Here is a 22,861-nt window from a genome sequence, read left to right on the forward strand (position 1 = left end):
TAGATGCTTTTTCTATTTTTAGCTTGCTTAACAAGTGGAGGAAAAAAGAATTGGTAGCCATATCTACATATGTGTCTAGATTTAAAATTCATGCAAGTTGTTCCTTTTACATATCGCCTGTTTAGTAATCAGGCCACACTTTCCAATTTCACCTGCGAGGTACTTTTGCTGACTTTTTGAAGAGGAAGCAAATGTCCCGTGGGCTATGCCACTTTTGCACAGCAGTGACTTGCGGTTGTGGACTGTGCCATTGCATGTAAGATGGGGGGTGACACCGCGGTTTCATCAGTCCTGTCAGTTTTTCTGTAGCTGCACTTCAACTTCCTCATTGGCTCGTCAGTGCTGTTTCCTCTTTCGCGAACTGATATGATTCTTGTTCAGCAGACAACTTCTTATAGGTCTGCTCTTTTAATCTCCAGAAGAACACAAACAACACAAACCTTTGCTTTACAAAGTAATAGGTGTGCGCTCTGTCGCTGGGTTTGAATAGTCTTCGTTTTTCAAAGGCCGCATGAACATTGAGCCGTACGTGAAGCTTGTGCAAGACTGGTGAGTACAGAGACATCGCAGCAGAATTTAAGCCATTTACTGACACATGAAAGCTCTTTAAGTCTAACAACACGGTGATCTCTTACATGTCCCCAGCTTCAATGCGCCCCTACCTGTTTTCTGTGTGAGGGAGAAAGAAGCAGCAGACTGAAAACTTGGACAGTCATGGATGTCTAAGTGCAGTAGCTGTTTGTGTGTCTGTGTGTGTGTCGAGTGAGTGCGTGATGTCAGGAGACACCAGCACCCTTTCCTGGAGGAGCATGTCTCTGACCAGCCAGTCAGATTCCTCGGACCTGTCTCCAACAGCGGGTGTCCACAGGGATGTCCTCTCCCAGGTGAAGATCATCAAAGTGTGTTTCCTCAGCAACAGCCCCAACCTGGGCAAGAACTTCAAACTCATCCGCTGTGAGGAGGGATGGACTGTCAAGGTAGACCTTTTTTTACTCTTACTTCATACTCTACTCTAAAACTATAAAAGCTTTACTCTGCTGTGCTTATCAGATAGACTGAAATGCTTTAATAATGTTCTGCCGCCCTGCTTTCAGCTACTCTTCTCTAAGTTTTCCTGACTTTATTGGCATCACTGCACTCAGATGTATTCTTCATACCTTCTTCTAAGACAACAAGGAAGTCTGTTTTGGATTTCTGATAACAGGATGCACACACTGATAAACAAGCCTTGCGCTGGCATTTAGCCTTCGCTTGAGTTCTCTAAACCTACATCAGAACGGAATTTATTCACATGACACAGCACGCGTTGTAAAGTTGATATCAAGCTTATACTGGAAAGCTAAAATTCAATATGCTTCTCTGTAATTATTTCAATCCCAGAATCTGATCAGCACGGTGCTGTCCAGCGGCTGCGTTGGTCCAGAGATAAAATACACCCAATGCTACGGCCTCCTTCTCAAACACCTCAAATCCTCAGAGATACACTGGCTGCACCCTGATCTCACTGTGGCTGAGCTCACCCACCGCTACGAGCAACAGCACCTAGAAGCTGAGTGGAGGTTGGTAAACCTGTCACATCGCTGAATATTTTGTTTTGACTGGTTTTGACTGGGCGGTACACTCAAAAACACAAAAAAAGGATTCTTCGGCAAACATGAAGCGATATTTTTGAGTAAAATGCAGCTGAAATGTATAAAATCAAAACTTTATTTATTCATATGATTAATCATTAAAGAAATGTGCTTGGTATGTACAATCTTAAAATACAGTAAAGATATTTTTTTTTAGCCTTTTTTGGATAGGGACAGCTTAGAGAGACAGGAAAGTGGGGAGAGAGAGAGGGGAAGACAAGTGGCAAAAGTCCACAGGTCAGACTTGAAGGCAGGCCTCTCCAGCCATACAGCATTTGGTCGCCTGTGCACCCACTGAGCTAAGCATCCCACACTGAAAATATTCAAATAAAGTGTACTCTGTCTATCTAAATCTAACAAAAGTATCGATACTAAGCCAGGAATCTGATCTCTCACAAATAACCAGCTGACATTATTGCTATTTGTGATATCTCAAAAATAATATAAAGTTTATGACCGTGAACTGTGATCTTTATTTATTCAGATATGACTTGAGGATCAGATACATCCCATCAGACTTTATGAAAAAATTCCAAGATGACAGAACCACCATGCTCTACTTTTACCAGCAGGTCAGTAAAATTGTCAGTGTTTTTGCACCTTCGTCTTAGCGGTTTAATTTAGGTTTACACGTTTACCCTCAGGTACGAAGTGATTATATGCAGCAGTATGCCTCAAAAGTAAGCGATGGAATGGCTCTACAGCTTGGCTGTCTGGAAATCAGGTAACATCTCATGGACAAAAGAAAAACTGGGCAATAATTGTGCATACTTTCATGGAAAACTGATGAATGGTACTGTTACTACTTACAGGAGGTTCTGCAAAGACATGAATCCAAACGGATTGGAGAAAAAGTCAAACTTTGAATTTCTGGAGTAAGTTTAGCATGCATAACCTTCCTACTTCTCATGCTACTGCCTGTTTACCTTTTACCTCAGGCCTTTCATGCCTTTGTGGTACATGCGTGTGTACCACTTTATTGTTTTTGTTAGTTGTTTTTTTTTAAATAGGCCTGCGCCACCTATTTAATCAGCATTTCTCAGAAATAGAAGGGCTTTCTATTTCTGAGAAATGATATGTGGATATGTGGTGAAAGGTGGATGAAAAGGAAGAGTAAAAATGACCAGATGCAGTCTCCGGTTAACACAAAAAGCTACATAAAGTGCATATTTCTAAAAGTGAAAGTTTCACATTACATATTGTTCTAAACTAGAGAGATGCGGGGTTGCATCAAGTTTTTGTTTCATTATAGCTGTCTGACTTCCCTTTATTCCTCCATTAGGAAGGAGATAGGACTCGACCTCTTCTTCCCCAAAGAGCTCATTGACAGCATGAAGGTATGGAGCCAGAACATTTCGATACAATTTCTGCCTAAAGTTACAGGATGAAATAAAATGTGCCTGATTGTCTCCATCTGCATCTGTGTATCAGCCCAAGCAGCTGCGTCGCATGATCCAGCAGACATTTCAGGGCTACTCGGCTCTGAATCAGGACCAGTGCATGGCGAAGTTCTTCACCACTCTGTCTCAGTGCTGGTGCTTCACACAGGAAAGCTTCGCCTGCCAACTAGTGGTGTGTATTTGATGTGTGCACTGGTTGTCACGTATACTGGCACTGAATAAAACAAGTGGTGACTGAATTCTAACAGTAAAAACTTGTTTTGTTTGAAGATAAAACGCAGTGCAGTGCTTTATATATTTATGTTTTTCATTTCTTTGTGTTCACAAAAATGGGATCTCTTCTCTTCTCAGAGAGGTTTCAAAATTATTAATGTGTGTGCTTTGTGTCTCTGTAGCAAGGCTGGAGCTTAACAATAGACTTAGTTATTGACCCTGATGGGATTAGTCAGCACACTGAGAACTCAACGGTGAGTTTGAACTTTCTCTTACTTCTATTAATTTTTGTTTGATCTCTTAAAACAAATCTGTCATGGTGTGTGTGTGTGTGTGTGTGTGTGTGTGTGTGTGTGTGTGTGTGTGTGTGTCTATTTATATATAAATATATTGTCTAAATCTTTTAAATCTTTTCAGCCCATCTGTTTGGCCAAGTTCTCTCAGGTCCGCAGCATCTCCTGTACTGCAGAGAGTGATGGGCGAGCTCTGCTCAAAGCGCACATTGAGGGAGCCAAACAGGTAGCACTGAACTTCCTGATTTGTTTAACTGCTGTGTTTTGTTTCATTTCTACCTTTTTCATCACTTCCCTGGAGGCGTCAAATCGTCAAAGACTTCCAGGGAAGTAATGAAAAAGAACTGATGAAATTTTGAAGTACAGTAGGTATCGGTATCATTGTCCCCATCACCGGGGGAGAGTGATAGGGTTTATGATCTGGATTTTTTTTTTTTTTAAATCACACTGCTTTTACAAGCAGTAGTTGTGTTGTAGAAGTCGCATTAACTATATCTTAATGCACCCAGTGTTTTTTAGTTCTTAGTGCAGATTAAATATCATGTATCTTCCACCCTCCAGCCGCTGTCAGTGAACACCTCCTCCCTGGCAGTAGCAGAAAACCTGGCTGACCTGATTGATGGCTACTGCCGACTGGAAGGCGCTGAACGTTCACTTATTGTCAGCCCCAACAAAGGTAAAAGTAATGTCCATCCATGCAAAAAGTAAGGGTCTTGAGATTAAAAAATGTCTTTTACAAGCGTGCCCTGGCCAGAAAAACAGCTGTATAATGGAGTTGCATAAGCTGGTATCACATGCATACTGGAGACTTTACGAGATATTCATTCTGCAGCTCATTCCAGGGGGAAGGAATGCCTTTCCACCCATCTTCTTAACCACTTATCTAGCTAAGAGTTGTGGGAGGGCTCAAGTACGTCCAAGCTATCATAGATTGACAGGTCGGGTATAGTTTGGACAGAGTGCCAGTCTATTGCACTCTTTTTTTCTTTTTTTTTTACATGATAACATGTGACATTTCCATGTAACCCACTCATCCTGCTTAATCCTGGCACTTACTTTTGGCCTCTTGGCTCTCACTTTCCATGAATTTGATATTATATTTGACATTAAAAAATAAAATTAAGCCATGTTTTTCCCACTTATTGCAGTAAGGTTTAGTATAACAGAGCATGAGACTGTGGAAAGAACCTTTAATTGCCTATTCCTGCCACCTATGCCTTAACCAGATATCTGACTCTTACAGGGAGAGATACGCGAATGAAACTTCCTGACATCCCAAAATGGTGAGCGTGATGAGTCAATTTGGAAAGTTGTGGGTTTTTTTTAAATGTTATTAAAGGTGACACATTGTTTTCCCTCGGTGGGGATAATTTAGTAGAAGCATAACGTATGTGGGTGTAGTTTATTTTAAGATCTTCCTCCTCTTTGTTCATTTTTTCATATGTCTACCGCTCACAGCTGATATGTCACAGATGTTTGCTGAAACGTTTGCTTGTATACAAAATGTTACAGAAAGAAAGAAACATTTTTCTCTCTTCTTCTTCCAGTGCTGGTTCCAGTGCTCACAGTAAAGGTTTCAGTAAGTACTAATCCAGCCTCTAGAATTTTACTTTTAACTTTAAAAGCAATGTATGTATGTATACTAATAATGTGTTTTTCTTTTATTCGTTTAACTTTAGATTCTGATATTTATGCTGAAATCCCTGAAGACGGAGCTGACATTAGTGGTGAGTAGCATTTTACTTTAAATCAAAATTTATCCTGAAGCTCACGCAGATTGTATCGCTACCAATGAGCCAAAACCATCTGTCAGTTAAGGTGTTTGTGTTATTGCGATGGCCAGTTGTGGGGATTTTGTTATATAATCCCCTGCTGCTCTCTTCCTTATTGAGAAAGAATGAAAATGTTAAAACACTGTTGCAAAACAGCAAACTAAGAAAAGCTGGAGTATTCAAAGTGAGTAAGTGGAAAGTTAAAAATGTACATGTAAAAACTTCCCCGGGTTTAACCAAAATTATACAGTACTGTGCAAAAGTCTTGAGCCGCCCTCATTTCTGTATATTTCCCTTCCAAAAAGACTGAATCTAGTTTTGTTTTTTTTTAAGGCTTTTTTAACGTAACCTTGAGCTTCCTGAAAGTCTTTTAATGTTTTTCCTTGGACATTGACTGCTCTATACCAGTTCTATAACTTGGTTTGGGGTTTTTGTTTGCTTCTTTGTTGTTAAGGTACTTCAAACTTATGAATCATTCAAACATAAAAAGGCACCTAACTCAAGGGATGAGCCAGTGTTCTGTTTTCACATAATAACTTGGCAAAGAACCAATTTCTTTAGTTGAATCTATTAAAAATTATTTAGATAACACAGTTTGGCAGACAGGCACCGGGAGGGGCTCAGAGTAGAGCAGCTGCTGCTCCACATCGAAAGGAGCCAGCTGAGGTGGTTCGGGCATCTGGCAAGGATGCCCCCTGGGCGCCTCCTGGGTGAGGTGTTCCAGGTATGTCCCACCGGGAGGAGGCCCCGGGGCAGACCCAGGACACGCTGGAGAGATGATATCTCTCGGCTGGCCTGGGAACGCCTTGGTATTCCCCCGGATAAGCTGGAGGAGGTGGCTGGGGAGAGGGAGGTCTGGGCCTCTTTGCTTAGGCTGCTGCCCCCGCGACCCGGCCTCGGATAAAGCGGATGAAGATGGATAGATGGATGGATGGATGGATGGATGGATGGATGGATGGATGGATGGATGGCAGACATACAAATAATATTTATGAACCAGTGAGGTGATCCCCAAAGAGCTGTAAGATGAAAGTTTGGGATTTCTCAACATTGTGTGCAGCATGTCCTTAAAAAATCTGAAGAAACTGGACAAATGGAGGATAAAAAGAATAAATGGCAGGTGTGGGAGATGCATCTGGCTATTGATGGGTTGATCGATGTGTTCGCTGGAGCCTCATCAGAAATGGTCTTGGTTCAATGGCCAGCTGGTGTCAACAAGTACCATCAAATTTTGATCCACTATGAAATACTATCTGAAAAGCAACTGGTCGACAACTGCTTCATTTTTCAGCATGTCAGTGATCTCAAACACACTGCCAATTGTAAAGCTGCCTTTAGACTATGATGAAGAATAAAGGTGGTCATACCAAATATTGAATTGGAATTGTACAAACTCTGTTTTTGACTTACAGTATTTTTATATAGGTGCGCAGATGTTTCAATAAATAGCTGCACCTATTTTCCTGGTGGTATATTTTTGGCAAGACTTTTACATAGTACTGTATATTTATTTTGGTTTACACCTACGCAGGGAGTTTATTAGATGACAGCTGCAGTGAGGAGTTTACACCTTCTGGGTACTTGTAGTGGTGTGTATGCGGTACCTTTGGTGCAGGCTCTCTGTGGCTGGTGTCAAATACTTTCGAGTTGTAACATGGTCTGTTTCACCTCTTATCCATGTCCAGTTCCACCTCCATACTTTGGATGTCACTATTAAACACAGATATCAGGGCTTTATATATTTATAGAAGTACATTGACTGATAAATAATTTAGGGCATTTAGATCTTATTTACTTGTTTTCTTGGTGCACTACTAAAAACAAAGGTAGCTTTTCCTTTTTTTTTCTTTTATACTTGCTTGCTATGTTCCTTTAAATATCCAGGAGATGTGGGTAAGTAACAAAAAGTGCCTGGGTTGGAGAAAATTTTGCAATTAAATTAAGGTTATTATTATTAATATTTACATCAAATTATATGCATTAGCTGTTATCACAGCTCACATTGTAGTTTCACTTTATATGACTCAGAAAATGAACATACTGCTGCAAAGTGTGACACAGAGGATGTAAACGTGTCCCAGTAACATGTAAAGGAAGGAAGTACAAATAGTGGCAAACCACACATCCTGTTGTGTGTAGGCTTTTCTTTTTGTTTTTTTGTTTTGTTGTCTTGTCTTGTTTGAACAGCTTTACATTTACAGCATATCACCTACCTTTTAAAAGAGGGAAACGTGGAGTTTTCTCAACCTGTGCCTTTGTTTCTGTGTGCAGAAAGGCACAAGATCTCCAAGGAGGATTTCGTTGTGGGACGGATCCTGGGCGAGGGATTCTTTGGAGAGGTTCACGATGGAGTTTATAAAAGCCCAGTGAGTCCATCTGTTGTGTTGACTAACTAGCCTCATGCTAAGGCTCAGACATGCTTGATAAGAACATCCCACAAATATCCATCAAACCCAAAGCTGAAAATATGAAAAAGGTTTGCAAATGTAAACCACTGTGCGTGTGTGTTTGTCTGCAGACAGGGGAGAGGATCCGAGTGGCCATCAAAACATGTAAGGACTGTTCGGCTGATGTAAAGGAAAAGTTTCTCAGTGAAGCCGGTGAGTGCATTGCAGCTGCAGTGATTGTTTCCTTTTCTTTTGCACTACACATGTCAGCCAGCATGTGCAGGGGTTTGTGACGCAACTGCAGCACGTAGGAATTTATACAAAAAAAGCACTTTAGGGCCAAGTTGGGTCTTATATGGGTGGGTTCTTATACACTTGAAAATGAAAGTGTTGGCTAATTTTTGCTTAAAGAAGTAATGAGTAAAGTGTGACAAGCCAAGAGTGAAATGTGCTAGTTTAGATCATTTGAAGGTTTTTGCACCAGTAACGAGGCTGATGTAGTGAACTTCCTGTTGTCTGCTTGTGGTTTCATGTAATAACTCCGACGGCTAAATGTGGGAGTCTGGAAGCCGCAGGTTTTATCATCCATTGCAAAAACATTAAAGCTTGAGACGTAACAAACTTTGATGTTTTCTGTTCTGAGATAGACAAAACATTCCTGAGGTCCGGACCTTTGCTGATGGTTAAACTGTTTAAATCAAGCGTTACATTTTGAAATTTCATGGTCACAGGACGAAATAGCCGACATTTTTGTTACGCTTTTCCCCCAGAAATGCCCTGCTTCTTCTTCCATGATCATCAGCAACACTCTTCTTATTTTCTTTGTTTAATCCAGCATTCACATTTGCATTTCTATGTAGCACTCGTTTTGGTCTCAACCTTGTCCTGTTGCACTCATCACGCTTCACTAGCTGCAAATTCACCAGCTAGCCGCACGTTTCTTTGCTGGGCATGCAGTGGGTGTTAAAACAAAATGAGCAACAGAAACTCCTCTGGAATCAGGTTTTTAGAGTTAATCAAACATGCACTTTTGGGTGAAAACTGTATGACAGTAAAATATATAATAACATTCAATTAAAGAGCTGTGGGGTCTTTTAGGGGATGCCACATGATGGCTCTCCTCTGTAAAGTAAAGTTGAACATGTTTTATTTTTAAGCCTATCAAACATGAGCAATTGCCCGTGCTCATCTGATAGGAGGGGCTTAGAAAAGAGAGGGGAGAACTATCGATTTTGCTTCTGAAGAAAATAATTATAATCTTCCTCATAAAGTATGAACAAGACTTGCACGAAAAGCAGAAGTCAAATGTATTTTTAGATAAAGAGCTTAGGTTAGGCACAGTGGTGTGATGGTTAGCACCATTGCCTCATAGTGGGGAGGTCCTGGGTTTGAATCCACCACCTGCCTGGGGCCTTTCTGTGAGGAGATCGCATGCTTCCGGTGTTCTCTCTGAAGCCATGCAGTCAGTAGGTTTAGGTTAATCTGTGTAGTTGTCTGTCTGCCTAGGCTGGAGTAATGCTAAAAAAAATGTAAGCAGGACTTTGGGGCTAGTATGGTTTTTGTTATCTATAAACAAAAAGCCATAATATAACCAAGAACCATTGCTGCATGTAATCTCTGTCTGTCTCTACATTAATAAAGTCTGAATTCTCTCTGTTAAAGACTTGATGAAAAATCTGGATCACCCCCACATCGTGCGTCTGATTGGAGTCATTGAGGCCGATCCTGTCTGGATTGTCATGGAGCTCTATGAACACGGAGAGGTATGTTTTTGTGTTTTTATTCTAATGGTAAACCTAAAGTATCACAACCTAAACCGTGACTTGCAACTGTGCCTTGTTTCGCTCACAGTTGGGGAACTACCTCATAGAGAACCAGTACAGCCTGAGCACAGCGACGCTTGTCCTCTACTGTCTACAGATATGCAAAGCTTTGGCTTACCTAGAAGGTCTCAACATGGTGCACAGGTAGCACATTTTCCACAAGTAGTGTGCTTTCATTACCTGCAGTGTATTTTAAGAAAGAAGCTCAGCAGGACTGAATAAAAACATTTTTATTTTGCAGAAACTTTAAAGCCTCTCTGCATGTTGTGCAGATATTAAGTGAAAATGGTTTGCATGCTGATTTCTTTTGGTGTGATGTTTCTTTATTCTTCGCGTCATCTTGTGGTTTCTATTTTCTCTGTCTGTCTGTCTGCGGGCCATAGAGACATAGCGGTGAGAAACATCTTGGTGGCGTCTCCAGAATGCGTCAAACTTGGTGACTTCGGCCTCTCTCGCTACGTAGACGACCAAGAGTATTATAAAGGTGCACACATCGACAAGTTTCGAATGTTTGTAGAAGTCAAAATAAATGTCATGTTTTTGCTTTGCCCGTTTAACTGCACCCATTAACTTATTGAATCTCAATTTCTCCTCTGTGTGCAGCTTCAGTGAGTCGTTTACCAATCAAATGGATGGCGCCAGAATCCATCAACTTTAGACGTTTCACCACAGCCAGTGATGTCTGGATGTTCGGTGAGAAAAAACAACAACAAAAAAATTCATTCTCTCAGTTACACATGTAGGTCTTTACTCCGTCTGAACACAATACAGGCTTTTATTAAACCAGGAACAGAAACAAGTAGTGCTTAAAGTTAGTTTCACCGCGGTACAGCTTGAGGTTTTCACTCAGTTGATTTGTAATTCCTCAGGCTGTAGACTGATGTGAACCATGTTATTTAGTCCTTCCATCTCTCATAGCACACAGTTTTTGGGCTGATGTTAATGCTTGAGGAGTCCACTTCAATTTTTTTTTTTAATTTAGAGCCAAATCACAACAACAGCCGTTTCACAGGAGCTGTTGTTTTGGCATCTTGAGGCATGTGAGGCTCTGCAGCTAGTGAGTCAGCCAAACGTTGGGAGTTTTTAAAGATAACCCACCTCAGCACTCAGCGACCCATCTGTGCAACATAATGTGGTCTGCCGCTTCATGCCTGAGTTACTGTGGTTCCCAAATGCTTTCTCTTTGCAGTAATACCTCTTACAGCTGGTCATGAAATATCGAGGGGGGAAGAAATTTCATGAACTGAGTTCATAAAGATGCAGATTGATTTCTGTAAAAGCAGACTGTGCCTGATTTTACACACCTATGTTGGGCTACAGCTATCGATTTTAGTGATCAAGTGTTCTACCGATTATTCCATTAATTAATCGAGTAATACCCAACAAATACTTATGTCTTATTAACTACTAAAACCAAGTATTCAAAAGAGAAAGAGGCAGGTCTTTAAAAACAGCTCATAGGTTTCCAACCTAAAATAAGTCATAAATTAAATGGGTTTAAGTCCTCTGAGAAGGCTTTCTTATGCTAGGCTTACACTGTGCGATTTTTGGCCCATTTTGAGCCGATTTTCCAGTCGTGCGACCGTTTTGGTGATCGGCCCGATTTTGGCCTTCATCGTACGTCGTGCATCATGTAGTATACGTGGGGTAACGAGAAGCGATTAACACCTCACGACCAGCTCCCAATCATCAATCGCTTGGTCGGGAGGAGGGTGTCACCGCAGCTGCTCACACTGCGCACGCGCAAACACATAAACGTCGGTGAGCACGGCAGTGCAGCATGTGATCTGGACACAAGCGATGGAGGCACTTGTAGAACTTTGGAAAGCTCATCCGAACCTTTTCGATGTGGCCTCACAAAATCATCACAACCACAACAACCGTGACAATAGTTGGATTTACACTGCTGCTCAATCACAGCTGCTTGATCAATGTTTTTCGTTAGCAATTTAGCAAAGTTGATGGTGGTGTGTGTGTGTCTGTGTGAGTGAAAGACAGAGAGGGTGAGTGAGCGACAGATTTTCTGTTATAACCTTCATTTTTATGGACGCACAGTGTGAGCACTCAGGTCGCATCAGAGCATCGGGCGGTATAGTGTGAGACCCTGCAGACCCAGTTTGAGCAGGAGCGGAATCGCGCGACTGAAAAAATCGCACAGTGTATGCCCAGCTTAAGTATGTGTGTCTGTGTGCGTGTGTGTGCATATGAGCAAGTGTGAAAATGTGATTGAGTATGTTTGTCTGTAAGCCTTTGAAAGAGCATGTGGCAGCTACAATGAAGAAAAGTGAGCATATCAACTTCCTCAGAAGTGAGCACTTTGATGCAACGCTTCCTGCTGCCGAAAACAGGCGTGCTGGTGTTTGCAGCTGTCAGTAATTATTGTTAATAATATTTAAGTGACCCACCTAAAAAACCCAAGTCAGAGGCTCAGACTTTCCTGGAACATGTACACATTTTTGAAAAATATTTTTTTAAAATATTAAAATATTATCAATACAATACAATACTACGGAGCCCCGCAGGGGACATGGGAGAAAAAAAATTAAGACGGACTTTTGCGAGATCTCGCAAAACTATCTCGGGATCTCGCAAAAGTTTTGCGAGATCTCGCAAAACTTTTAGCCGCATTCTTCGGACGCTGGCTCGAAGCTGACCGGGAGGTCGAGGCACGATGTGCCGGGAAAGCGGTGTTCCTCCCGGCTGTAGTAGATCTCGACCTCCCGTTAGCTTCGAGCTAACGGGAAGAATGTTTTATATTAATCATTTGTAAATCAGTGAAACAAGTGAACCAGCCATCATCATTTTACATTGTGGGCTACAAAAAGCCCATAAGTGGGCCATACCAGACCACTGAAACTACGTTATGAATCGTAAAATCACCAAAAAAAGAAAATGCTCCTTGTTAAAAAAAACTGTAATTCCTGTAGTAGATGGTGTCAAAATAGGAATGTGTTTTTCATCGTTTATCTACCAATTAATTAAATAGATGTAGATTGAGGTGCTTTATATGGGACATAAAGACCGTACAATAATACAAATCAATCAGTAAGAAGAAAAGCTGTAAAACTTAAAGGTAAAAATCTATGCACTTCTTCACATTTTCCAAAGCTGTCCAATGTCCCACATTCTGGCCCCGGACCGTATGTTTGCTGTAAACTAATGTTACTAAAGCCTAGAATTGAATATAATTTAGTATGCATGCTGCATATTATGGGGCGCCGTTTTTAAAGTGAAACATGCTGAAATTAACGTCAACATTTTTTCACATTTAGCTCAAAACCTTACAAAAACATGTTTTTTCAAGTAATTTTTTACAACATTTAGTAAAATGTTTGTAACTTTTCATCAAATGTTAAATATTAAATCTAAATATTATATTTAAATCTAAATGTTAAATGTTAAATGTTAAATCTAAATGTTAAATGTTAAATCTAAATGTTAAATGTTAAATCTAAATATTATATTTAAATCTAAATGTTAAATGTTAAATCTAAATGTTAAATGTTAAATTTAAATATTATATTTCAATCTAAATGTTAAATTTGCATGTTAGCCTAAACATTTAGATTTAACATTTAACATTTAGATTTAGCATTTAACATTTAGAATTAACATTTAGATTTAGATTTAAATATAATATTTCGACTTAACATTTAGATTTAACATTTAAAATTGTGTTTTAACTATGAAAAGTTACAAATATTTTACTAAATGTTGTAAAAAAGGACTCGTTTTGAGCTAAATGTGGAAAAATGTTGCCGTTAATTTCAGCATGTTTCACTTTACAAACGGCGCCCCATAGCATGTTACTAGTAACAAGCGCTGCAGTTTTGGACATTTCCTGAGCTTGCCAGTAACAGCTACAGCTCCGGTAACAGTGTGCGTAGACAGACTCCTCTTTATTCTATTACAGCGTCATCTTCACTGCTGCTGTTGTTTCTCATGAGTCTTTTTGTTGAGATAAGTAGGGGCTGCTTGAGCTTAATGGTGTAAGACATTTTATTCACACGCGTGCTCCTAAATACATTTGTACTGGTTTTAGTCACAAATTTAGGTGAAAGGCTCACAACTGTGCAGTGGTCAGTGGCAGCTGAGTGCTGCATAGTCGTGGTTTAACAAAGCATCACAGTAAGTAGGGATTTTTTTAGTAATCAAGTCTCTCAGTGAATAATTGCAGCCCCACACCTATGGGACTGAAGACATGCTCAGTACTTTTGTTCATGTGATGCAGAGATGTCAAACATACGCGGGCACCAGATTTGGTTGGGCAAAGACTCCAATCTGGGCCAATGGACAGCTTGAAAAATGTGACAGAATGCATAAATTTTCACATGCATTTTCATAAATTTTACAGCTTTTCTGATTAATAAAGACCCCTCCCTGCCACTGAAATTTATACTGCACCAAAGTAATTAAGTAGCAGATAAATGATGACAATAACGCTCCTGTTTTTAAAATATCTACTATAGAAATTAAATTGTTTTTCCCATTTTTTACAGTCAGGTCACAGGAAAAAGCATGATACAAAATTATTAATTTTGTTTCAAATCACCTTGTTTGATTTGAAACAAAATTAAAAGTGTCTAAACATCATGAGTGTGTCTCTCTAAAATCTGATGTTCAAGCTTAAATCAAGTTTCATGTCTGAAATAATAGTTTAGTTGGGAATCATCTTAGAGACAAATCTGCTGATGTATTTATAAACCGCATTTGCGTGATGAAAGTGTAAGTGCCAGTCTCAGTGTGAATAGATAAACATAGATTATTTTTAATATAGCTAATCGTGTGTGTGTGTGTGTGTGTGTGTGTGTGTGTGTGTGTGTGTGTGTTCAACCAGCTGTTTGTGTGTGGGAGATCTTCTCAATGGCCCAGCAGCCGTTCTTCTGGTTGGAGAACGGGCAGGTGATCACCCAGCTGGAAGCGGGCGTTCGACTCCACAAACCGCAGCTCTGCCCGCCCATCATCTACTCGCTGCTTACCCGCTGCTGGGCCTATGAGCCCAGTGGCCGTCCCAGCTTTGGCCAGCTTGCCTGCTCCCTCAGGTGCACACTCACCTAACTGAACACATGACCCCCAGTACATGCAGAAGAACTGATCCCACTATTCAAAGTTATATAAACTGATGATGCCTGTGTTTAATAGTGACGTCCACAGAATGGAGGTGGAGCTGGAGAAAGATGAGAGGCGAAACAAACCACGGTCCAACTCGATAGCATTTGATCCCAACCACACGGAGCCTCCACCAAAGGTACCAAAGGTGGCTCAAGACTTGCACAGCACTGCACACACATATATTTTTGTTGCGTTACAACGCATCTTGAAAGTGAAATACACCAGAATTTCTGCTTATTAAATGTGTCAAACTTTTCACTTTGGTCTCATAAATGAAGCTGCATCTGCAGATGCTACATGCTAGTTCCTTCATATTCAGGTTCCTAGAAAGCTGGAGATAGTGTGGAAGTAAATGGGGAAAATCCAGTCTTTCATTAACTCACACAGATCACTTTCTTTTTCACAAGCAATTTTCAACCATTTATCTTTTCTATACGCTTATTGTGATTTTTAAAATGTCTTTTTTCATGTGTATGCAGTTTAAAGTTATGTGCAGAATGAATTATGTAAATGTTTTAACCTACATATTGTCCTCTTTCTTTCTCTTAGCCTTCCAGATCAGCAGGCAGCACCCTTCCCCAAGGCTCACACATACAGGTATCTAAACACACTTACACACACAGATATACAATAGTGTACACATACATGTATATTAGTGTCTAAATTCAGATTCAGTTGCGCGCGTCCCCTTACCCAGGAAACACATATTCAGTGAATGTTAATACAGTTTTGAAATTTTACCTTCACAAAACCGCTTCTTATCAGCAATTGCATTATTGATCTTTTCATATTGCTTAGAGTCACGTTCGTCGGTGGAAGCGCTTCTGCTAAAGGGGTTAAAATTGGATGACTGGAGGATATAGTGGAGGAAACAGAACACGTGACAAAATCATTGAAGGGGAAAAACTGTTTTACATAAGCAACTGAGAAAAAGTTACAAAAAACACATGAGGTTTTAAATAGCTATCTGCGCTGTATAATAAAATTAGTAACATGTCAAGGACGTGTGTGTGTCTGTGTGTGTGTTTGTGCATGTGTAGGTACCTCCAAAGGATAGCATCCCAGCATGGGAGAAAGAGAGAGTGGAAGAAACTTTGGAAAGACAAAGAAGAGAAATGATGATGGACAAAAAGTGGCTGGAGCAGGAAGAGAAACATCTGGTGAGAGATCACACACACAAACACACACATAATGCAGCCAGGTTTGAACCACAGGAGTTTAGCAGTGTAACAAAATGAAGTGATACATGTCTGATATTATTTCATGGGACTATAATTGATTACACATAAAGCAATAAAGCTTCTTTTTAAATGTGTTTTCCTGTAGGGTCCTGTTGTGGGACGAGATACACAGATCGAGGTACTTTCTTCTTCTTTTCCTCTTGTGCAAATCATGCTTTGATCAGCGCGAGGCAGAAACCCAGTTGAAAATACAGCTGCTCGGCCATGCAAACCCATGCCGTGAAGCTCCTGATGCACAGTTTTTGTGCTGATGTTAATACCAGAGGAGATTTGGAGCTCTGCAGTGTTTGAGTCATTACAGTACTAGCTATAGCTATGCAACCACCTCAGCAGTGAGTAAACCCACTGTGCAACTTTAAGTGATTTCCCACTTCCTGGCGGAGTTACCATGATTCCTAAATGCTTCAGATTTTCTGGAATACTGCCAACATTTGATCGTGAAATATCTAGGTGGGAAGAAATTTCATGAACTTACTTCCAAGGTGCGAGGAGAAGGACAGAGATCTGGTGACAGATCTTCCTTAATGCTTCAGCAACACATGAAGCATTAAGGAACAACTTTATTGGTTGACCAGCGTGTTTCAGCTTATGGCTTTCATCGTGGTCACAAGTCGAAACACGTTGGTCTTTTGTCCATATAGTGTAAAACTATAAATGTTAAATTGATCTTCCATCTACAGTTCGAGCTGACAAAAATTCAGTGGTGACTTGTTTTCATCAACAGAGTTTAAACTTTTAAGACACAAACCTTGTTGTCCCTTAAATAACTCATGTGGTTAGCTTAATGAGGAAGTTGATTTACTCAAAAATGTGGTAATGGTGTGGGGGTTGGGAGGGTGATTGGTTTAAACATATTAGTTTCCAAAGATTATTTAAATGCTGCTGGCTAACCGTACTCTGTTAAGTTGATAAAGAGTATCTGTGTCACTGTTTCTCTGTTATTTGCAGCTTCCTCACAACAGCTCAAAAAACGGTGAGTCCACTTTAAATTTTTAGGTGTCTTCAGCGTACATACACTTTTCTTAACTGCAGTGTAACGTACAAAATTAATTAATTAATTAACTAATTAGTACCTTTCAAATTTACTCCAACATTTATAATCCTTTTTTTTTTAAACTGTTAAGCATCAGCTGTTCATGGAGTGTGCAAAATCCTGTGCTGTTGGCATTACTAGTCTGATACATGGCTTTGATTTATTAGATTCTCTTCTGTGTTTCAGGTCCTCCACAGAAACCTCCAATGCCAGCTGCACAGGTAAAAGTGCACAATAAAGTTTTCATCGAAAATAGTTAAGAAAGGGTTGAAAATGTGGACATTTTAAAGCTTAAATGAAGCTACGTGTCAGTAAGAGCTTTCTTGTACTGCTGCAGCCTCGTCCCACAGCTGAGCTGGACCGATCAGGTGATCAGGTTTACACCAGCGTCATGGCGATGGTGAAACAGGTGGTCCAGCTGAAGAATGATGTCAACACACTGCCGGCTTCTGAGTATCCCAATGCTGTCAAGGTAGGTCTATGTTAGTATCTATGATACACTGAGGATCACCTTTTTTCAGAGCACACAGTACTGACAGCAGAGGGCGCCATTGGTTTAGCTCAAGCAGACATAAAGCTTTCTATCAGGTGTAGGAGAGTTTATACAACTAAACATAAGTTCCAGCATTTAAAACATGGGACATTTGTAGTGTTATTAAAATTAACAACAGGTGCACTAGAGGGGCAACAATGAGACAACCAATGTTCCCTCTAAGCTGCGCGCGTGCGCAATTGCGCACTGCTGGCATGGTCTCTGCGCACAGAAAATCTGTGTTGCGCACAAAAAAATCTAACCTGAATTGAAATTAAAACTAAAACTTTAACATTCCTGTTTTTCAGTGTTAGTCAGTAAGTGACTGGCTGCTCCCGTATGGGAATAGAACGATGCCACCTTATCCCATAGTCCAGCCAATGATGCGATTCACATTCGTATACACGCAGTAAATCAACGTCGTTGACAGGCTATGACAGTGTCCTTATGCGCCGACACCGGTGTTTTAGCTAGCAAAGCGGGCTGATGTGGAGTGAAGCCACGTTAATGACAACGTGTACAACCATTGGAGATGTGAGCAGGACAGACGGAACAATTGACGGAAAAAGTGTGGACTTTATACCAGTTTTTAAATTGTGTTGATCGGCCACGTAAAACCAGAGTTATGATAAAAATATATGCAATGTTTGGTTTTCTTCCTGAATACTGTCGTTGTTTATATTTACTGCGGGAAGTAGTGATGTGTCGGTCGGCTCTTAGAGCCGGATCTTTGATGTGAACGACGCGAGCCGTGGGGTTTTTTTTCTTTCTCTCACCCTCTCTCTCGCATAAAAACTGCAAAACACGTAAAAACTCAAAACACGTACAAAATACAACAGAAGTGCTCCAGGATGCTAGGGGCAGTGTTGAACTTTTGTTACCTAGAGGCTACACAAGCCAGCAAGTACCAAAGACCAGATTTGGTGTGTGGTAGTAACAGGTAAATGAACATTTTTTAAAATTATTTAAATATATATGAGTGCTTGTGTATAAATACACAAACAATACACATATGCTTTCAATTGTGTAATTTAAGTGATCTAAGTAGCTCTGTTTTGGAAGTTCAGTTAATGCTAGTGTGTTTTGGAGTTTGTACGTGCTTTGTCTCTAGGGGCCACCGCATATATTTATATATATACATATATAAATAAATTCCTTTTGTGCATAATTTTATATTATTGTTAATAATAAATTAATTAAAGCAACAAAACAACCTGAAGAGCCTGTTCGGAGCCGAAAGAGCCGGTTCTCTAAAAAGAGCCGGAAATCCCATCACTAGCGGGAAGAAACAGTAAAAACTGCGAGAGTGCGTCACTCTCCGCCTATCAGCAAAAACAACACCAACCCCCCCCCCCCCCCCCCCTTCCTATTGGTGGAAAAATGTACCATGTCGACCAATCAAAAAACTATATATGGTAACAGATGTTTAGGAACGGGGAAGTTTTAGGAGTGACGGCGGTGTTTTGAGATGTGAGAGATTTGCGACATTTAGCGCAAATCTTGTGTAGTTAGTGTGTAGTGTAGTGAGTAGTTTTGTTGTGTGTGTCAGAACAATGAGGCGACTGCTGAATATTACAGGTGTTACAGGAGTGATACATCTCCTGCTGTCAGGCCTGCAGGTATCAGGCTGTTGTTCTCCTTTATCTCATAGTGGACAGAAATTATTTTTTGGAGTGGCACAAATAATTTTTGTGACATCAGATTTGATGCAGAACAGCTGATTGTTCTGTAAATAGTTTGAAATGTATATTTAAAAAAAACACCTTGGCTTAGGGCTGGGCGATATGACCCAAAATTCATATCTCGATATTTTTTAGCTGGATGGCGATATAAGATATATATCTCGATATATCTTTTTTTAAAGCCATAAAGTAAGAACAAAAAGAGAGTTCTTAGTCAAAGCTGTGTCCCAGATGTCACACAGGCACTTTTATTAACATAGAGCAGATGTACATAAAATTTACTCAAAAATAAATTATGAGCATTTATTAAATAATAATGCTCCATAAATAAAAGAAAACAATGTTGTTTTTGTGCATAACAAAAAGCTCACAAATGTGCAGTCAAAATGTAAAGTAAAAGACGAGCACTATAACAAAGACAGATTTCACAGCTGCTCTGTTCCCAACTTGTACTGCGTGACTGACAGCCTGGAGTTTGTAATCCGCTTCGCAACCACGTCTCTTAACAGGTGCCATTTATGGTCCTTATACACAGTAAGGTAATATTACGTTGAAGCACAGTACGTATCACTCCGCGAGGCTCAGCCGTAATGCTCCGACAATCCATCAAGCGGTGCAGCTCCGTAGCTTACCAAAGTCGTACTAAAACATTTTTTGACAGATTGCTGAGCGCCGTGTTCCACATAAAATCGGTTCGCGGCCATCAAGCACAACCAGAATTCATACATAAGGCGCGCTGTCAACTTTTGAGAAAATGAAAGGATTTTAGGCTGTGCAGCACCTCTGGGCTGCATGGCGTTAGCGTGGTTAGCTCGTTAGCGTGGTTAGCTAGCTAACACGTTGACGCCGTCCAGCCCCACGCACGGGGCGATGCGCAGTAACTCGTTAACGGAGATTTGCCGTGTCCATCTTGTCGCTTCCTGCAGGTGAAGCGATGGGGGAGGAGGGGGAGTTGTGTTCAGTGAAGGAGAGGCGAGGCCGAGTAACGTTGCGTAAAGACGAAAGTGGACGAAAGAAAGGCAAACTTGCGGCTCCGCAAGTATAATTATAACGTAACATAGACTATATCGATATAAAGGATATGGTCACATCTTATATCTCGTATAAAAATATATCGATATTTTTTAAAAACTCGATATATCGCCCAGCTCTACCTTGGCTTCATTTTTAGGTAAACAGCTGCAAAAAACTTAGTTTTTTGCATAATCCAGTAACTTTTTTGAAGAAGTAACTATATAATTAATTGCCCAACGTTGGTCATTATATACTGTATTTTGCAGACAGAGAGTTACAGGACTCTCTCCCAGACCACAGACTCAGACTCATAATACAAGTCAGAGCTTTACAGAAAATAAAAACAAAGTTTAACTTATTTTAATTTTTAAGTCTTTTTAATTTTCATTGTAAGTGGGCTAAAGCAGTTAATTTAAAGTGGTCTAACATAAATGTAAATGCTGTAATTTGATTATTTTAATAAACCATGTAACTTGGATGGATTCGATGCTGGTGTGACCACAGTGCAAACGTCTGCTGCTGTCCAAGGGACCGCTCAGGGCGTTTGTGTGTTCGCTCAGACACGTGAAAAATTAGAGGGAACATTGGAGACAACTCCCAAACTCATCATGTCCATCATTAGTGCTGTAACTGTACGATACACGGACCTTTTTTCAGGAATAGTTTGAGCCACTGACAGTAGAGGGCGCTGTTGTTTTAGCTCATGCACACATAAAGCTCACTATCACGTAATGGAGAGTTTACACAACTAAACATGAGTTCCAGCTTTTAAAACAAGGAAGACTGTTTGTATTTGAGTAATTGATCATTTTATCCTTCCTCGTCCTTACTTCCACATCTCTCACTCCATTCATCTTCGCTTTTCTCCATCATCCACCTGCAGGCAGTGGGTATCTCTCTCCGGACCCTGATTCAAAGTGTTGATGAGATCCTGCCCTCTCTGCACTCCTCTGTCACCTCAGAGGTAGGTTTCAAATATTGTCTGCCTTATGTTTTGTGACAGTGTATGCATATCAGCCAGCAGACCAGATGCAGAGGGATTTTCTTTGAAGATTCACATAAACAGAAGTTATGTTGTGAAACAACGTTAAATACTCAGTGCAAAAAGGCTTTTTGGCTTCTATGTGTGTCAATATAGAGATTATTACCATTTGACACTTTATGCCATATATAAGCATACTAGATCATCTTTTCAGTCTTTATACTTTTTTTTACCTCCTGTTGTCTGTATGATCTGATCTTCCTTCTGGTCCATCCTAGATTGAGGGCACGAAGAAACTGCTGAACAAGGATTTGGCAGAGCTGATCAATAAGATGCGACTGGCCCAGCAGAACTCCATAACATCACTAAAGGAGGAGTGCCAGAAGCAGATGTTAGCTGCTGCTCACACTCTTGCTCTTGACTCCAAAAACCTCCTGGATGCTGTGGACCAGGCTCGAGTCAGGGCCAACCTTGCCAAGCCTAAACATGACTCAGAAGATGAAGAAGATTCTGGGGAAGACACATAGGTTCCCTGCTGATCAAACGAACTTGAAATTTGGCTTTAGTTATGAAAGGATCAGTTCTTTTCTTGAGGACATGTGGAGGCTATGTCCTTATGGTGCAGCTCTGTCCCGAGGGGACAGGGGTGTATCAGCTAATGAAAGATGTCATACTGTATTTGTATATGCGCTTAAACAACTGAACTGAAACGCTGAATGTATTAATAATATTTGTAGTGTTTATTCTATATTTTTACTATTAAAAATTATGACCTTTCTGTGTTGCAGTGGTCATTTTATGATATAAATTAATGATACATGATACACCTGTGGTATTAATGTAAAAATTCTATGTTGCTTTGTTCTCAAGTTATTGCATTCACACCTGTGACCTTGATCTTTAGGTCCAGATCACTTCAGTTTGAAGTCATTCAAAAAATTTTATTTTATTTAAATTTTGGTATCAATTTGAAAAACCTACATCGCCTCGTTCTGGAGTTATCCCAGTCACAAACTTGCTTGTCCACGCTGGCTACCCGCCCAGCAGTTTGACAACAATACATCTGAAAGGTAAAAAACTACACTGAAATGATGTACTAAAGTTTGTTCATGTGCTCATGTGGTTACCGCAGCAAGCCATCAGCACACCCTTGAATATTGTACTTTTAACATCAGTCCTGTTAAATGGCTGTGGGGTAAACTCTCTAGCAGGTAATTTGCATAGCTGTTATTGTGCAATGACAACCTCGGGCAGCCTTGGGTGGGCTGTACAGACTTGAACTGCATTTATTCACAGTCGTTCACAGTAAAGAAAAAAGAAGACTATATTGTTGCTTCTAAGGAAAGTGGCCAACTAGAAATACTGTTTTTGACAAAACAGTTTAAAACTTTTTATTTTTCCTGTTTGTAATGTGAATAAATTGTTAAAATGTTAATATGTGTTGTTTCTCCAGACTTTAATCGTGAAATCCAACAAATGACACGAAACAGGTGTCGATAGCAGAACAAGCTGTTTGGCATTGACAGGGAAGATTTTATGAGTGGGCTTTAGGGACGTTGTTACTGAAACGCTCTCACACACTCTACTGAATATTTCACACACATTACTAAAACACTTTCACACACACACACACACACACACTAATGAAAACTGAGAAGATTTCAGTTGAACAGGAAGTTGAGAAAAACAAACAGTACATTTCAATACCGCGAAAACCACGCTGATGTCTACTCAACAGCTTGTTAG

General features: G+C 40.2%; 1 protein-coding gene across 1 annotated transcript; it reads left to right on the forward strand.

Moving 5' to 3' along the window:
- Positions 1-37: 37 nt before the first annotated feature.
- LOC146547848 (protein-tyrosine kinase 2-beta-like) lies at positions 38-21,893 on the forward strand. Its single transcript, XM_085265156.1, has 30 exons — positions 38-549; positions 646-977; positions 1,381-1,559; positions 2,116-2,203; positions 2,276-2,355; positions 2,444-2,506; positions 2,914-2,968; positions 3,063-3,203; positions 3,427-3,498; positions 3,662-3,763; positions 4,099-4,213; positions 4,781-4,820; positions 5,085-5,116; positions 5,217-5,264; positions 7,581-7,675; positions 7,828-7,909; positions 9,359-9,459; positions 9,548-9,663; positions 9,903-10,003; positions 10,123-10,212; positions 14,357-14,561; positions 14,662-14,767; positions 15,181-15,228; positions 15,672-15,791; positions 15,958-15,990; positions 16,821-16,845; positions 17,092-17,126; positions 17,243-17,377; positions 21,017-21,097; positions 21,394-21,893. The coding sequence occupies exons 2-30, from the start codon at positions 774-776 to the stop codon at positions 21,640-21,642; spliced, it is 2,841 nt and encodes a 946-aa protein (XP_085121282.1). The 5' UTR covers positions 38-549; positions 646-773; the 3' UTR covers positions 21,643-21,893.
- The last annotated feature ends 968 nt before the right edge of the window (positions 21,894-22,861 follow it).

The sequence above is a fragment of the Mchenga conophoros genome, linkage group LG23, assembly GCF_057382185.1.
Source record: "Mchenga conophoros isolate Kocher_MC1m ecotype Shallow Benthic linkage group LG23, M_conophoros_male_GT1.1, whole genome shotgun sequence".
In the NCBI taxonomy this organism is placed as follows: domain Eukaryota; kingdom Metazoa; phylum Chordata; class Actinopteri; order Cichliformes; family Cichlidae; genus Mchenga; species Mchenga conophoros.

Excerpts from the sequence above, each read along its gene's own strand:
- LOC146547848 (XM_085265156.1), top strand. The coding sequence starts at position 774 with ATGTCAGGAGACACCAGCACCCTTTCCTGGAGGAGCATGTCTCTGACC. Across the intron at positions 2,356-2,443 it reads CTTGGCTGTCTGGAAATCAG|GAGGTTCTGCAAAGACATGA; the intron begins GTAACATCTCAT and ends TACTACTTACAG. Across the intron at positions 2,507-2,913 it reads TCAAACTTTGAATTTCTGGA|GAAGGAGATAGGACTCGACC; the intron begins GTAAGTTTAGCA and ends TTCCTCCATTAG.